This window comes from Canis lupus, chromosome 20 (assembly GCF_011100685.1).
Source record: "Canis lupus familiaris isolate Mischka breed German Shepherd chromosome 20, alternate assembly UU_Cfam_GSD_1.0, whole genome shotgun sequence".
Taxonomy (NCBI): domain Eukaryota; kingdom Metazoa; phylum Chordata; class Mammalia; order Carnivora; family Canidae; genus Canis; species Canis lupus.
This window is the reverse complement of record NC_049241.1, coordinates 8,349,581-8,365,698: the sequence shown is the minus strand read 5'-3', so window position 1 is coordinate 8,365,698 and position 16,118 is coordinate 8,349,581. Positions and strand designations below refer to the sequence as shown.

At 36.5% G+C, this 16,118-nt stretch overlaps 1 protein-coding gene across 7 annotated transcripts in view; it reads left to right on the top strand.

Moving 5' to 3' along the window:
- Positions 1 to 16,118, top strand: part of FANCD2 (FA complementation group D2) — a 57,010-nt gene that overhangs the window by 1,778 nt on the left and 39,114 nt on the right. For 6 of the 7 annotated variants that reach the window (XR_005374617.1, XM_038565667.1, XM_038565662.1 and 3 more), the window contains exons 2-15: positions 58 to 155; positions 1,450 to 1,590; positions 2,142 to 2,209; positions 2,363 to 2,466; positions 3,261 to 3,321; positions 4,246 to 4,298; positions 7,173 to 7,251; positions 8,434 to 8,558; positions 9,861 to 9,948; positions 10,479 to 10,583; positions 11,196 to 11,296; positions 11,688 to 11,796; positions 12,240 to 12,275; positions 15,579 to 15,722. Coding sequence is in view for 6 of the 7 variants with exons in the window: in XM_038565667.1 (XP_038421595.1) it covers positions 92 to 155; positions 1,450 to 1,590; positions 2,142 to 2,209; positions 2,363 to 2,466; positions 3,261 to 3,321; positions 4,246 to 4,298; positions 7,173 to 7,251; positions 8,434 to 8,558; positions 9,861 to 9,948; positions 10,479 to 10,583; positions 11,196 to 11,296; positions 11,688 to 11,796; positions 12,240 to 12,275; positions 15,579 to 15,722 (1,278 nt within the window). In the remaining variant the exon portion in view is untranslated. The remainder of the gene's footprint in view (positions 1 to 57; positions 156 to 1,449; positions 1,591 to 2,141; positions 2,210 to 2,362; positions 2,467 to 3,260; positions 3,322 to 4,245; positions 4,299 to 7,172; positions 7,252 to 8,433; positions 8,559 to 9,860; positions 9,949 to 10,478; positions 10,584 to 11,195; positions 11,297 to 11,687; positions 11,797 to 12,239; positions 12,276 to 15,578; positions 15,723 to 16,118) is intronic. The other variant, XM_038565666.1, reaches the window with a different exon arrangement.

The following is a 16,118-nucleotide window of genomic DNA, read 5'->3' as shown; positions in this document are numbered from 1 at the left end:
TTTTCAGGATTTATCTAGCTTCTAGGGGGTAACTTCTATTCTCTGATTTTGCTCTAGAAAGTGATTTAATTGCAGAAGGCTTCTGGTCAAAATGGTTTCCAAGAGAAGGTTGTCAAAGTCAGAGGATAAAGAGAGTCTGACAGAAGATGCCTCCAGTAAGTATCTAGTCGTTTGTTGTTTTATTTCTGGTAACACACAGATAGATAAAGTACCTTCTTTCAAGTGCTGGGAGTCATCAAGGCTTAATGGTAGAGCACACAGAATCTAGTATCAGGAGATTTGGGGTTGAGTTTCTGCTTCTCATTCTATGTATGACTTTGGGCATGCTCACAGTCTCAGAGCTTCAGTCTCCATGTCCATAAGAGGAATTAGTATTATAAAGCTTACCCACTTATATCATGTAGGTGCTGAGACAGAAGGTACAACATAGTCTCTATCCTTTAAAAAAAACAAACAAACATATGGTCTCCTTTTTTCCCTTAAAAATAATTAATAGTATGGGGTTGCCTGGCTGGCTCAGTCAATGGAGCATGTGACTCTTGATCTCAGGGTTGTGAGTTTGAACCCTACGTTGGGTGTAGAGATTTTTTAAAAATAAAATCTTAAAATTATAGTACAGATAAAGGTATGATAGTGAAAGGCATTATATCAAAGCAAGCACACCAAGGGTGAAGAAACAGTGTAGATGCTCCATATGAGAATGTAGTTGACAGAGGCACTAAGAGTTCTGATGAAAACAGATTGATAGTCTTTTTTCATTTATTATACTCATCTACTCTGTTAAGGGAGTTCTAATGTGTTATATCATTAAGGGAGAAAAGGAAATAATCCTACTTAATTTCAAGTACCTGTTTGTTTTTGTTTATTATGTTTTATTCTCTGGCATTGAAAGCCTTGGGATAAAACCAATCTGGGATGTGTGCTCAAAGGCATGATGCAGGAAAACCTGTCTGATTCTTTTTTTTCCTACGTCAAGATCATTGGTTCTCACATTTTGATGTGCATCAAGATTATTACCTGGAGAACTTCTTAAAAATTCAGATGCCCAGGCCCCATCCCCAAGATTTTCATTGAGTAACTATGGGAAGTGATCTAAGAATGTGCTTTTAATAAGCTTCTGAATGATTCAGTGCAGTGGTTTGCAGACAACAGCTTGAGACACCCTGACTGCTTTAGAATTTGGATGGAAAACATTTCCATGGTTATTTTTGTTAAAAGTGGCACATTTTGAATTCTCATATGAAAATGCAATAGGCAAAAGTAATTCCGTTTGTTGGTTGGTTTGTTTGTAAGCCACTATTGCTGACCATTGTTAGAGATTTTTACTACAACATCAGTTCCAATATAATTCTTAAAGAACCCATCAATTTTCCCTTTAAGGTTATTCTAGGGTTTACATTTTTGGTCTTTACTATTTTTCACATTCTTGAAAATTTTGTCTGTTTTCAGAAGCCAGGAAGCAACCGCTTTCCAAGAAGACAAAGAAATCTCATGTCCGCGTTGAAGTTGAAGAAAATGATAGTGTTTTTGTAAAGCTTCTTAAAACATCAGGAGTTATTCTTAAAACAGGAGAGAGTCAGAATCAACTAAGTAATATATTAATTTAAATCTTTTCTCTGGGTTTAGTGCACGGCTCAGAACTGAATTACGGATTTCTGAAATAGAGAGGCAGTGAAGATTAAAAATGGGAGCGCTGTCCATCTTGAGACAAGAATGACAATGATACTGCTTTTTAAAGAATATTTTTTATAGTCTTTGGTTCTGATTAATGCATGTTAAAGTAATTCTAATTTTTTTTATAAAAAATGTCATGACAGTATTTGTGTTTTCTTGTGGAAAAATAAATACTCAAGAGAATAATTAGACTTGTGTCAGTAACTTCAGAAGAAAATTTATAAAGCCATTTAAAGCTGCTTTTAGGGCATAGATTACTCCATTATTCTGTATGTTTTTTAGAACACTTAGTAGCTATCCTTTGTCAAAGCTAAATCTGTTTTACCATGGGTTTAGAAAAGTTGGCTCTGAAATTAGGTTGAAAATATCTTTATTGGTTTCATAAGATAGGAGACTTACATCTTTAGGTAAGTAAAACTATGGTAGATATTAAAGACTCTGGTGACCAACTGTTTTTTTCCTCTTAGCTGTGGATCAAATTGTTTTCCAAAAGAAGCTCTTTCAGACTCTGAGGAAACATCCTTCTTATCCCAAAGTATGTGTTTCTTCCTGGTACTTTTTTGCTTTTGCCAGCAGTACTCTGGAATTGGGAATATAAAGATGCTGGCATAAAATTGAATGGGCTAGAATGATTTTTAGCAAATATTAAAGTAAAAATCTTACCCTTTGTTTTTTCAATGTCGTTAAGATAATAGAAGAATTTGTTAGTGGCCTGGAGTCTTACATTGAGGACCAAGACAGTTTCAGGAACTGCCTTTTGTCTTGTGAACGCCTGCAGGATGAGGAAGCCAGGTGTGGAGTGGAAACATGGAGTCTTGAAGTCATGAAGCCTAAAGTTTAGTCTGTTATACTAATGATTGGGAGATGGTGGTGGGAGGAAAATGCTTTTTTTGAATTTCACTTTTTATAACTGTATTTTCCTCGGTTTTAACCTTATCTTTAAATTATTAATTTATAGTTATAAGACTAAGAATCAGAGTGTTTTCTAGAGTATGTCTCATCTCTGTTGATAGAATTTTAACTTTCTACTTCTCTTTGTTTAAGAATCATCTTTTCGAGGTGCCTGGGTGGCTCAGTCAGTTGAACATCCAGCTCCTGTTTTCCACTCGGGTCATGATTTCACAGTTGTGAGATCGAGCCCTGCCTCAAGACTCTGTTCAGCTCAGGATCTGTTTCAGATTCCCTCTCCCTCCCCTTCTGTCTCTCCCCCTGCTCATGCTCACTCTCTCTCTGAAATAAATAGGTAGATAAATAAATGAAATCTTAAAAAAAAAAGAGCCTTCTTTTCATGTTCTATATTTCTGATATAACAGGATAGTTTCTCTAAATATTATATATTTAGGGGTACCTGGGTAGCTCAGTGATTGAGTGTCTGCCTTTGGCTCATGGTCCCGAGGTCCTAGAATTGAGTCCTGCATCAGGTTCCCCTAAGGAAGCCTGCTTCTCCCTTTGCCTATGTTTCTGCCTCTCTCTGTGTCTCTCATCAATAAATACAAATCTTTAAAAAATATGTATATTTAGCCAATTTTATGAAAAAAAGATAACATTAAAATGAAAAAATAGAAAACAAAAATTTTTTTTTTCAGCATGGGCACATCTTACTCTAAGAGCCTCATTAAATTGCTTCTGGGAATTGACATATTACAGGTGAGACTGTGCCACTTTTTCTGCAAATATTTGATGGATGTGATTTGTGGTATATGTCCAAGTCTAAATGCCTAGAACACAGAGTTGAGTAGAGTTAACAGGAGAGTTTGGGTTTGCAGTACTTAACCACAGCCGGAATCCTGACATACATCTGGTAGGGCAGTATCTGTGGCTTTGGACTGAGCTAATTATAGCCCAATACATTTTTTTGAAATTTCATTTATTCCCTCAGCCTCTGATTCCTGATTTGTAAGGCTTCCTTCCTTGTGCTCTGAGTACCTTATATATCTCTGCCATATTCACATCTATGTCATCTCCTGTTTGGGTTGTTATTTGCTGGTTAACTTTTTTTTAACTTTTATTTTGCCCTTTTTCTCCTTTCTTTTAATGTATTGAATAGACAATGATCTGACATGTTTTAAATGTTTCAAATTATAAAAACATACAATGGAAGGTCTTGTCTTACCCTGTTGTCTATTTTTTTCTCTTTTTCTCTCTCCCATTATTATTCTTCCCATATTCTTATTCCATCTTTTTCTTTGGAAATCTTCAATATGATTTAGTTAGCTTACATTTAAGAGCCCTCTTATTCTTCTGGAGAGAAATCTTCTCTTGCAAACTATTTGATAATCTTTTAAGTCTGCATTTCATGGGTTAACAGTTGTCATAATAATATTTTTGATTTGATTATTTTCATACTGCCTTCATAATCATTTTGTAATATTTTAGAAGACATCATTGACAAGTCTCAGCTTATGTTCAAAATATAGGCAGCATTCAAGTGGCCATTCTTAAAATAAGAGGATTTCAATTATAGCAGGGCTTTTCCTCCAAGAGCTCTTGTTGGAGCAAATTGTGATTAATTATGTATTTCTGTTGTGTATTTAAAGACCATCTCCTAACTCCTTATGTCTTTTTTTTTAGCCTGCCATTATCAAAACCTTATTTGAAAAGTTGCCAGAATTTCTTTTTGAAAAGTAAGTGGAATTATTCTGGAATGCTTACATTACCTTTGTGCAGTTAAATTTCTGTCTGAAAAGATTACTCTGAAGCATCACTGTTTTCTCTGAAAGTCATATTGATCATGACACCAGATTCATAAGTGACTACTAAAATTTTACTGGGGTGTCTTTTTTTTTTTTGAAATTTCATCTATTTATATGACTGCATGTTCTTAGAAGGGTACACAATAAACTGGTAATAGTGGTTGTCTCCAAGGAGAGGAGTCAATTGCCTGGAATCAGATGTTCTATGAATACTGTTCTTTACCTTTTCAATTTTATAGTGTACGTGTACTATCTTTTTTTTTTTTAATTTGCTTTAAAACATAATGAAGTTGGAAAAAAATGAACAACCTAATAGAACAGTAGAGGTCATGAATAGACAATTCACAAATACAAGAGAGCATCTCATTCACGAACATGGCACCGAAGGCGAAGAAGGAAGCCCCTGCCGCTTCCAAAGCCAAAGCAAAGGCTTTGAAAGCTAAAAAAGCAATGTTGAAAGGCGTGCACAGTTACAAAATAAAAGATCTGCACGTCACCTAGTCACTTACGTTCGGACAACCCAAGACCCCGTCTCCGAAGGCAGCCCAGATATCCTCGAAAGAGCGTCCTCAGGAGAAACAAGCTTGATCCATCAGATTCCTACTGACTACTGAGTCAGTCATGAAGAAAAAAGAAGACAACAACACACTTGTGTTCATTTTGGACGTCAAGGCCAATAAGCACCAGATCAAACAGGCTGTGAAGAAGCTCTATGACATTGATGTGGCCAAGGTCAACGCCTTGATCAGGCCTGATGGAGAGAAGAAAGCATATGTTCGACTGGCTCCTCACTGGCTCCTGACTGTGATGCTTTGGATGTTGCCAACAAAACTGGGATCATCTAAACGGAGTCCAGCTGGCTATAAATCTAAAAATAAATTTTTTTCACACACACAATAAGAAATATAAGAGCATGAAACATTTTTTTCTCAATGTTCATCTTCATTAATAATCAAATATACAAATTTAAAACAATACATACTTTTTTTTCCATTCTCAAAGGATCTTCCTTATTGAGTGTAATGAACAGGCATGCTTATACATTGCTAATCAATTGGTTCAAGTTATTCTGAAGGGCAGTAAGTCATGTCTATCAAAACCTTAGAGTTTGTATACTCTTTAGTGTTCAACCATGTCTTTAATATATCCTAAGGTAATAACCAAATGAAAACAGTAATAAATACAATTACTAGTTAACAAAAAATAATAATGAAGATGTTTAACTCTAGGGGATTGGTTAAGTAAATGAGGTACATCCCTGCAATAGAATATTATGTGGACATTAAAAATTATACAGAGGACTTTTTAATACCTTGCATTAATTGGAAAAAAATCAAAGATTGGGTTACAAATTAGTATTTACAGTTTAGCCCAGTATTTTATTTAAAAAAAATACAAGGGCACCTGGGTGGCTCGGTCAGTTAAGCATCTGACACTTGATTTCGGCTTGGATCATGATCTCAGGGTTGTGAGATTGAGCACTGCATCGGGCTCCATGCTCAGTTTGGAGTCTGCTTGGGATTTTCTCTCTTCCTCTTCTTCCCATTCCCCCCTCCCTCCTGTGCATGTGTTCTCTCTCTCTCTCTAAAATAAATCTTTAAAATATATATATATACACATACCATACATAAAGATACATATGCATATTAATAATGGACCTCTCTGGATGACAGAATTCTAGGTCATTTTTACTTTCTCATTTTTAATATGTGTTTTTTTCTAGGTCTTATATATGGTAATAATACATTTAAAGATAGAGCTTTACAAATTTGTGCTTTTCCTGGATGGCTTGCATAGATGCTTTATGTCTTTTTCAGCAGTTAAATTTGACAGAGATAGAATGCTTTCAAGAAAAGAAATTGGAGGTGGTCTAAAACTTTAGACATAGGAGGTTGGGAGGAAGGCAGATGCTGTCATTTGGGGGAAATAATAACAGCCAGTATTTTTTTTTCTTAAGATTTATTTATTTGAGAGAGAGTGCACACCCATGTGTGTGTGCAAGCATGCACTTGAGTGGGAGGAGGGGCAGAGGGAGAGCATATTCAAGCAGACTCCCCTCTGAGCATGAAGCCACATGTAGGGCTTGACCTCAAGACCTATGAGATCATTGGGACACCTGGTGGCTCAGTGGTTGAGCGTCTCTCCTCGGCTCAGGGCGTGATGCTGGGATCTGGGATCCAGTCCTACATCAGGTTCCCTGTGGAGAGCCTGCTTCTCCTTCTGCCTATGTCTCTGCCTCTCTATCTCTGTGTCTCTCATGAATAAATAAATAAATCTTAAAAAAAAAAAGACCTATGAGATCATGACAGCTGAAATCAAGAGTTGGATGTTCACCTGACTGAGTCAGTCAGGTACCCCCAGCATTTCTTCATTTATACATGGTTTTCAGTATTTTCACGAACATAGTCTAATTTGACCTTTTATATTTCCAAAGTAGTATATGCTTGATTTTTTTCGGTACTTATCACATTGATGTAATTAGTTTTCTACCTTTTAAAAATATTCTCGTTCAGTTTGTTCAAGTTTATTGTCTTTTGTTTGCATTGTTATTAAGAAATACTCTGCAGATCTTAACCTTTCTAAACCCTCCCCAGATGCAGCCACTTTTAACAATTTAGTGTCTTCTTCCATCTTAACACATGTATCATGCTTTTCTTGTATCATCTGTGTGTCTAATGCAGCTTGTAATGTGTAAATGTTCAGTAAATGTTAATTGAATGTCTGAAAGGGTTTCTACACTTTTAATGCTTGCTGTTGTGTAAGTCAGAAAGGCTAAGTTTCTGTCTTCTTATCCTAACATTTCAGTGTGAACAGTGATGGACTTAATATACCTAGACTGATTATCAGTCAGCTGAAATGGCTTGACAGAATTGTGGATGGCAAGGTAGGCTTTGGAACTTGTTCTGTCTCTTGGATTTATTTTTTTAAATTTATTTTTAAGATTTTATTTATTTATTCATGAAAGACACAGAGAAAGAGAGGCAGAAACACAGGCAGAGGGAGAAACAGGCTCCATGCAGGGAGCCTGATGGGGGACTTGATCCCAGGTCTCCAGGACCACACCCTGGGCTGAAGATGGCGCCAAACCTCTGGGCCCCTGGGGCTGCCCTGTGTCTTGGATTTAGAATCTGTTTTCTATATAAACTTAACCAAACTTCTGGAATTTATAGGGTTTTTTTTTTCTTAACTGAAAATTCACATTTTTCTATTTATTAGCTTTTTTTTGTTTCATAATTTGATAATCATGGATATTTCACCTTTTAAATTTCTCAAAAAAATAAGTTTTTCTAATTATGACTAGATATCTATTAAATAAATATTTGGAAAGAAATTAAGTAGCTTTCCAAAGTACAGAGATGACTATGTTTTATTTCTCAAGAGCATTGAGATTCCAGACCAAACTACCATGCTGCAAATGCTTAATTTGATTACATATGAGAAAAGTTTTAGGAATTATGTGATTTGTTATTAAGCATTTTGGTAAAATTGAATCAATTTTGAGCTGTGTGAGGTGTATTTCTCTTCAGAGTTCTTTAAATTATTTTTTTAATTTTTGTCAGGCATTCCAAGCCTTAATCTTTATTAGGAAGAACATGAGTTTTGGAATCTCCTGTGGACTGGAGTTTTGTATTATTTATTTATTGTATTGTACTTCCTGTGTATCCTTGGACAACGCATATCCTCATATTTTAAAGATGGGAATTGTCTGGTTGCTGAGCTGTCAGTGGAGCATGTGACTCTTGATCTCAGGGTTGTGAGTTTAAGCCCCATGTTGAGTGTGGAGTCTACTTAAAAAAAAAAAAAAAAAGGAACTGTCACACAGACTCCATAGAGTCGTGAAGATTAAATGAAGTATATAACAGACTCATTAGATAATATACCATTCACTGTACTTGTTTTCTGTTTACCATCCCATGTGTGACAATTTCTGGTTCATTTACATCTGAATTTAGGCTTTGAGTCTGAATGCATATTGTACATAAAATAATTCCAGGTCTATGTTTTGTGAGGAGGATGTTTTTCTCTGGGTAATGTGCAACAATTCTAATGGTCTCCTCCACTATAGGATCTCACCACCAAGATCATGCAGCTGATCAGTATTGCTCCACTGTACCTGCAGCATGACTTTGTCACCAGCCTACCAGAGATTCTAGGGGATTCCCAGCATGCTGATGTAGGGAAGGAACTCAGGTGGGTAAGTTCCCACTCTGGAGGCCTTAACACTGCAGAATGAAAATGGTAGTGGTAATGTATTCCTATTTATATAAAAGAGGATAGTATCTATCTTCCATGACTAGGTATGGGATTTGACTTATTTTTGTAATAATGAGCATATTTTTGAGTAGACCCATCTACTTTTTTTTACACAGTATACTAGACATGAATATGAAGTCTGGGTTAGGATTAGGCATATAAATTTGGTCTTTGGACACCTAAATGTAATCCAATTGTTTCGTTAGCATTTCTTCCACCCAGGGAGTCCTCGGTTGTGACTGCATATATAAATCATTTGTAGAGCTTATCAGTCCTCTACATTCTTTGGTCCCTAAATGATTCATTCCGATGTACCCATCAGACCCATTGCTAAAAACATTGCTTACTATCATTAATGTGAAAAATAGTAATTGGTAAGACAGTAATTAAAGAAAAGAGAGCGGTATCCCTCCTTAATGGGATTTTTGTTTTAATGCAATTTCTTATCTTCAAAATAGTTTTAAAAATTCAGTTTGTAGTACTTCCTTTTCTTTAGTTGTCTGCAAAGATACCCCTAAAAATGTCCGATGATTTCTTGCTTTTGTGGTTTTGGGCAGGATGCTCCCTCTGGGTATAGCACTGTACTTGCAGTACTGTACCATCTACTTTGCCTGCTTAATTCCAGCTTGTACTTTTGCATAGCCTTTTCTTCGAAACCATCACTTTTCTCTACTCTGTGCTCCTGTAATGCCCTTCATGTACATCTGTCATACTTCTCATAGTTCATTGTAATTGTTGTAGGTTTTCTTTTTCCTTTTCTCAGGAAAGATATGTGCCCAACTCAGTATTGGTTACCTCTGGGTAGTGGAGATGGTGAGGAAGGGCTTCTTCTTTCTACTCTGTTGTTTGATTTTTCTATAATGAACATGTATTTTTTTTTTTTTAAAGATTTTATTTATTTATTTGAGAGAGTCAGCAGCTGAGGGAGGGGTAAAGGGAAAGGGAGAAGCTGACTTCCTGCTGAGCGGGGAGCCTGCCACTGGGCTCCATCCCAGGACCCTGGGATCATGACCAGAGCCCAAATCAGATGGCACCCAGATGCCAAGTGAGCCACCCAGGCGCCCTGAGCATGTATTTTTTTTTTTTTATCAAAACAATTTTGAATGAAATATACTATAAAAAAATTCAGTGGGAACTGAGTATGTCCTTTCTTCCTGTACTCTGAGTGATTTTCCAAGTAATTATCTGCCCAGCTCTGTTAAAAGTTGCACAGCTTTTCTCTTTTTCCATCATTCACAGTGAGCTTTTAATGGAGAATACTCTACTCACTGTCCCTATCCTGGATGTCCTTTCCAGCCTCCGACTTGACCCGAAGCTCCTGACTCAGGTAGGAAGGATTCTCCTCTCCAGAAACAGAGCTAGCTTTCTTACCTCCCAGATCCAATGTCAGCCATTGCTTTGAAGCAGTTGCATATAAAAGTTTAATTTTGAAACAATATTGAATGTCATTTCATCTCTTTTTCCCTTTTTGATGAACTTCATATGCCATAGTATGATGGATTTGCTGCTCTGTTTCAAGCCAGTAAGTTTTAGTGGATATCTCTATCTTGCATAATATTTACACACTGCTCTTCATAGGAATAACAATTTTACGTGTCTTCCTCCAGCCAGTGGAAAATTCAGGCTCTAAATTGTAAGATGATAACACTTTTACATTTATCACCTGTCTGTTTTTGAAGAAACTGTGGCATTAACCGTTGAAAACTTGTAGTTTGGAATAAAATAAAAATAAAACAAATTGTTTTTCTTCCTAAATTACAAGTGAGAAAAATGAGAGAAGTAAGTTTTCTAATTTACCTAACGGGGTTGAGGTATTAACATAAAAATATTTAAGGTTTTTGTGCTTTTTATGTTTAGGTCCGCCAATTGGTGATGAGTAAGCTGTTATCTGTCAAATTGGATGATTTACCTGTGATAATCAAGTTCATTCTTCATTCTGTAACAGCCACAGATGCACTTGAGGTACCGTTTTATTTCTCAACAACACTAGTAGGGTGCTCTAGATCCTTAGGAATGCAGAATGTAGCAGTGGTGCCCTTGTGAAAATCAGTAATGGAAAAGAGACTTACCTAGATGAAGATACATTATTTAAATTCATGGTTTCTAATTTCTCTTCTCTGTCCCCAAACTAGTTGATAATGTTGATTAATCCAAATAGTATTCAGGGGATAGAATGGAACTAGCCAGATTTATTGTTATATAAGCTACTATACGTTATATTTGCTATTTCAGTGTAAAACTTAAAGGAATTCTGGAATTTTGAAGGGCTTGACGTACTATCCTTGCATTAGCTATTTTCATCAACTCTCCTTTTTAAAATGCCTTGTCTAGGGGCACTTGGCTAGCTCAGTCAGTAGAGCATGTGACTCCTGATCTCAGAGTTGTGAGTTTGAGCCCCATGTTGGGTGTAGAGATTATTTAAAAATAAAATCTTAAAAAAAAAAAATGCCTTGTCTAACATTTAGTGATTCTTCTTAATCTTTCAGGAGATTGTTATGATTCTATTGAAAGAATGGACTTTGCATATGCACTATGAATGAGCAGAACACATAGCTTAATATTTATTTTCCACAGGTAATTTCTGAACTTCGGGAGAAGTTGGATCTGCAGCATTGTATTTTGCCATCACGGTTGCAGGCTTCCCAAAGCAAGTTGAAAAATAAAGGACGACAAAGGTATAATAATGTCATCAACAGTTTCCACCCTTTTTCTCACATAGGCAAGGAAAGTTTTCTGACATTTATCCTGAAGCCGGACAGTAGATCTTAATATTTGCCACTATAAATAATGGTAATAATATTGTTTGCATGTACTACTGTACATTTTCAAATCATATGCATGTGGTACATGTAATGTGTGTGTATGTATATACATGGGCAGGTTGGATGTAGTCTCCTGGCTATTCAGATCAATCCGAGGTAGATAATAGTATAGGTTTATTAGGCAGTTTACACATGAAGTTGTGCCTTGGGACAGACACTTGACTAGTAAACGGGAATCCAGATTTTATAGGTTTCTCTTTGGTAGGTGGAAGAATGATTTTTTTTCTCCCTCTGCTACTTGTAGTTCTTCAGGAAATCAAGAAAACAGCGGTCAGGACTGTGTTATTCTTCTTTTCGATGTAATAAAGTCAGCTGTTAGATATGAGAAAATCATTTCAGAAGCCTGGATTAAGGTGAGTGAGGTCTTTTTGACTTTGAACATTAAGGAAGAAGTAAGCGGCAACTGGTGACAGGATATGTAAGTAAAGGTGGGTGGATACAAAAGTATTAAAAGTCAGTCAGGGATCCCTGGGTGGCGCAGTGGTTTGGCGCCTGCCTTTGGCCTAGGGCGCGATCCTGGAGACCCGGGATTGAATCCCACGTCGGGCTCCCGGTGCATGGAGCCTGCTTCTCCCTCTGCCTATGTCTCTGCCTCTCTCTCTCTCTCTCTCTCTCTCTCTCTGTGACTACCATAAATAAAAAAATAAAAAAAAAAAAATTAAAAGTCAGTCAAGTAGAAATGATAGATGATGGTTGCCACATGGGCAGATCGGTTCTCAAGAGAACGGCATGCTGAATAAGGTGAAACGTGTTCTACTTAGTTGTTGTAATATTTTTGTGACCCTTGTTTTTTTAGGCAATTGAAAGCACTGCCTCAGTGTCTGAACACAAGGTAATGTAAATGTAGTATACATTTTAAGTAATGCAGACTTAAAATTAATTATATCGGCTAGCTTTCCTTCTTTTCTCTTACTTTCTCTAGTCATCCCTTCTGTGCCTTCTGTAGCTGCTCTAATAAACGTTAGCTGTCTGGGGAAGATGATCTGAGGGGATGACTTGCCAGATGGTCTTTCCTACTCATTTTGGCAATAAAATAAACCCAAGCTATCGGTAAGGGGAAATATTAACATTCCAAACAAGCACAGCGAGTTGCAGTCCCAAGAAGTAAAGTTCCCATAGATGAAGACAGGAGTCACTTGGGGAATGAGTCAGGTCCCTGTATCTGTCTGATTACTCTTCCTTCCACCAAATGGAATTGTCAAGATAATGGCATTCCATGTTTTACTTTCCTTTGCCCATGTCAACTTGACTAGAGTGAACCAAATATTCCATCCATTCACTGTCAAGGCAGTGGTACCAAATCTGTCTTAATTATGGAAATTTTTTCTTCTGTGAAGAAACCAGATGACTGAGTTTCTTATGTACTAATTGGTTACCATTAAGGACTTTTCTTATTTGGAATCTGTTTTGTTTTCGGGTTTTGTTAGATTATCCAAATTGTTGGGTGACTATTTTAAAAGCATTTATGGTATTGAATAAAGCAATGAAAACCTCGATTTTTTGTAGAGGATGGATCAGAATAACCTAACAATTTTTTAAATTTTTGTATGACCTTTGGTCACCTATATACCTATTTTACCTGTTTTTACATATTTTAATTATAAATATAATTGTGTATTCTGATTTTTTTCTTTTGACATTTTGTCATAAACATTTTGTATGCTTCTGCATTGTTTTTATGTTCTTTTTCTTTTCTTTTTTTTTTTTAGTCTCCATGCCCAGTGTGGAGCTCAGTGCAGAGATTGAACTCACATCCCTGAGATCATGACCTGTGCCAAAATCAGAAGTCAGACACTTAATAGACTGAGTTACCCAGGCACCCCATTATGTATTTTATAACTGGAAATTTGTACCTTTTGATTCCCTGCACCTTTTTAAAAAAAATATTTTATTTTTAAGTAATCTCTACACACAATGTTGGGCTCGAAGTTATAACCAAGAATAAGAATTGCATGCTCTGCCAGTTGAGCCAGCCAGGTGCCCCTCCCGTTTGCCCCCTTCCCCCTGCCTCTAGCAACCACCAATCTGTTCTATCAATGAATTCAGTTTTGTGTATATTTTATTTTGTTATTTATTTATTTATTTACTTTTTAGATTGCACATGTAAGTGAGATTATAAGGTAATTGTCCTTCTGTCTGACTTATTTCACTTACCAGAATGTCCTCAAGATCTGTCCATATTGTTGCAAATGGCAAGATTTGATTCTTTTATGGCTGAATAATATTCCAATGTGTGTGTTTGTGTATCTGTGTACTTACTACTTTTTCTTTTCACTTAGGTTGCCTCCATGTCTTGGCTATTAATAAATAATGTGCAGGGATCATAGGAGTGCAATGTTTTTGTTGAATTAGTATTTTTATTTTATTTTTTTTTGAATTAGTATTTTTTTAAATAAATATCCAGATGTGGATATTTCTATTTTTAATTTTTTGAGGAACCTCCGTACTGTTTTCAATAGTGGCTGCACCAATTCCCTTTCTCTACATCCTGACCAGCACTTGTCTCTTGTCTCTTGTCTTTTTTTCTTTTTTCTTTTTTTTTTAAGAGTTTATTTATTCATGAGAGACAGAGAGAGAGGCAGAGACAGGCAGAGGAAGAAGCAGGTTCCTCACAGGGAGTCTGATTCAGGACTCGATCCCCAGGCCCCAGGATCACGCCCTGAGCCAAACGAAGGCAGATGCTCAACCATTGAGCCACCTAGGTATCCCATGTCTCTTGTCTTTTTAATGATTGCCATTCTGACAAGTGTGAGATGAGATCTCATTGTGGTTGTGATTTGTATTTCCTTGATAATTAGCATCTTTTCATGTATCAGTTGTCTGTTAGTATGTTTTTAAGAAAATTTCTGTTTAGATCCTCGGCCCAGGGACACCTGGTGGCTCAGTCAGTTAAGCAGCTGTCTCTTGATTTTGGCTCAGGTCATGATCTCAAGGTCTTGAGATTGAGCCCCACATCAGGGTCTGCCCTGGGCATAGAGTCTGCTTATGATTCTCTCTCCTCCCCCCACCCAACTCATCATGCTTGCTCTTTTAAAATAAGAAAATTTTAAAAAGTACTTGATCCATGTTTTAATTTGATTGTTTAGTGTTTGCTCTTGAATTGTATTAGTTCTGAATAATTTTTTTTTGTCCTGGTTGACTTTTTTAACCTTTTTTTTTTTTTAAACATAGTTGATACAAGCTAATTGGGGAGAAAAAAAATTCCACAAGGAGTCTAAAAACGTTAAAGTTTCCCTTTGCTCTCTGTTCCATTCTTCATGGATGATTGTTCTAGATTTTTTCCTATTCGTATATAAGCTGTATGTGTGTATTAATGCAGGCATGCTTACTCTTATACTTACACATATTTATGTTTGTATATTTTTACAAAAATAAAATCTTACTATTATTATTGTCTTGCAGGTTGCTTTTTTTTAACTTCACGATGTCATGAATGTCAAAAAATATAATCTAGTTGGGGCACCTGAGTGGCTCAGATGGTAATGCATCTGCCTTCGGCTCAGGTCATGATTTCAGGGTCCTGGGATTGAGCCGTACATCAGGCTCCCTGCTTAGTGGGGAGTCTGCTTCTCCCTCTCCCTCTGCCTGCCACTCCCCCAGCTCACGCATGCGTGCACTCTCTCTCTCTCTGTCAAATGAATAAAATCTTTTAAAAATATGTATATATTAATACATGTATATATAGTCTAGCTTATTCTTTTTAGAGGCTGTATAATCTGAAAATGACTATCAATTTTTTTCATATTGAACACATTTACAGTCTCTCCAACTTTTCAGAAAGTAGTTTTCCTAATAATGAATAGGAATATATACTGAGGTTGGCCAGTGTTTTTTCTTTAATAAATGTGAGGATATTCAAAGTTATTTCTGTAATAACATCACTTCAACTTATATTCCAATGTTTTCATAAGAGATACCAGTGGTTAATAGGTGTAGCACTTTATTTTTCTGGTAAACATTTGTGGGTTTTCTGAAAAAGAAAAAAAAATGTAGATACTGCCATGGGAGTATGTTGAGCAAATGAGGATCACTCTTACTGTGTTTTCATGGGAAAAAGTTGTGAGCTGCTATTTCATGGAAATAAATGTACTGATTTATTAAACTATTTCTCTTTTGTCATATTTATTAACAATAGACTTTTGACTTGGCAATGCTTCTCATCATCTATAGCACAAACACTCAGACAAAGAAGTACATTGAGAGAGTGCTAAGAAATAAGATTCGATCAGGCTGCTTTCAAGAAGAGCTTCTACAGAGTACATTCTATATTCATTACTTGGTAAGTATCAGAGAGTCAGACAACATTAGTCTGAAAGTTATAGAGAAGTCATTTTTTATTTGGAAAGATTTTATTTATTTACTTATTTACTTATTTATTTATTTATTCATTCATTCATTCATTCATTCATTCATTCATGAGAGTGACAGAGAGAGGTAGGCTCCATGCAGGGAGCCTGATGTGGGACTCGATCCTGGGACTCCAGGATCATGCCCTGGGTGGAAGGCAGGCTCTAAACCGCTGAGCCACCCAGGGATCCCCAGATTTTATTTATTTATTCACGAGAGTCAGAGAGAGAGAGGCAGAGACATAGGCAGAAAGAGAAGCAGGCTCCCTGCATGGAGCCCATTGCAGTAGTGGATCCCAGGACCCCAGGATCACGCCCCAAGCCAAAGG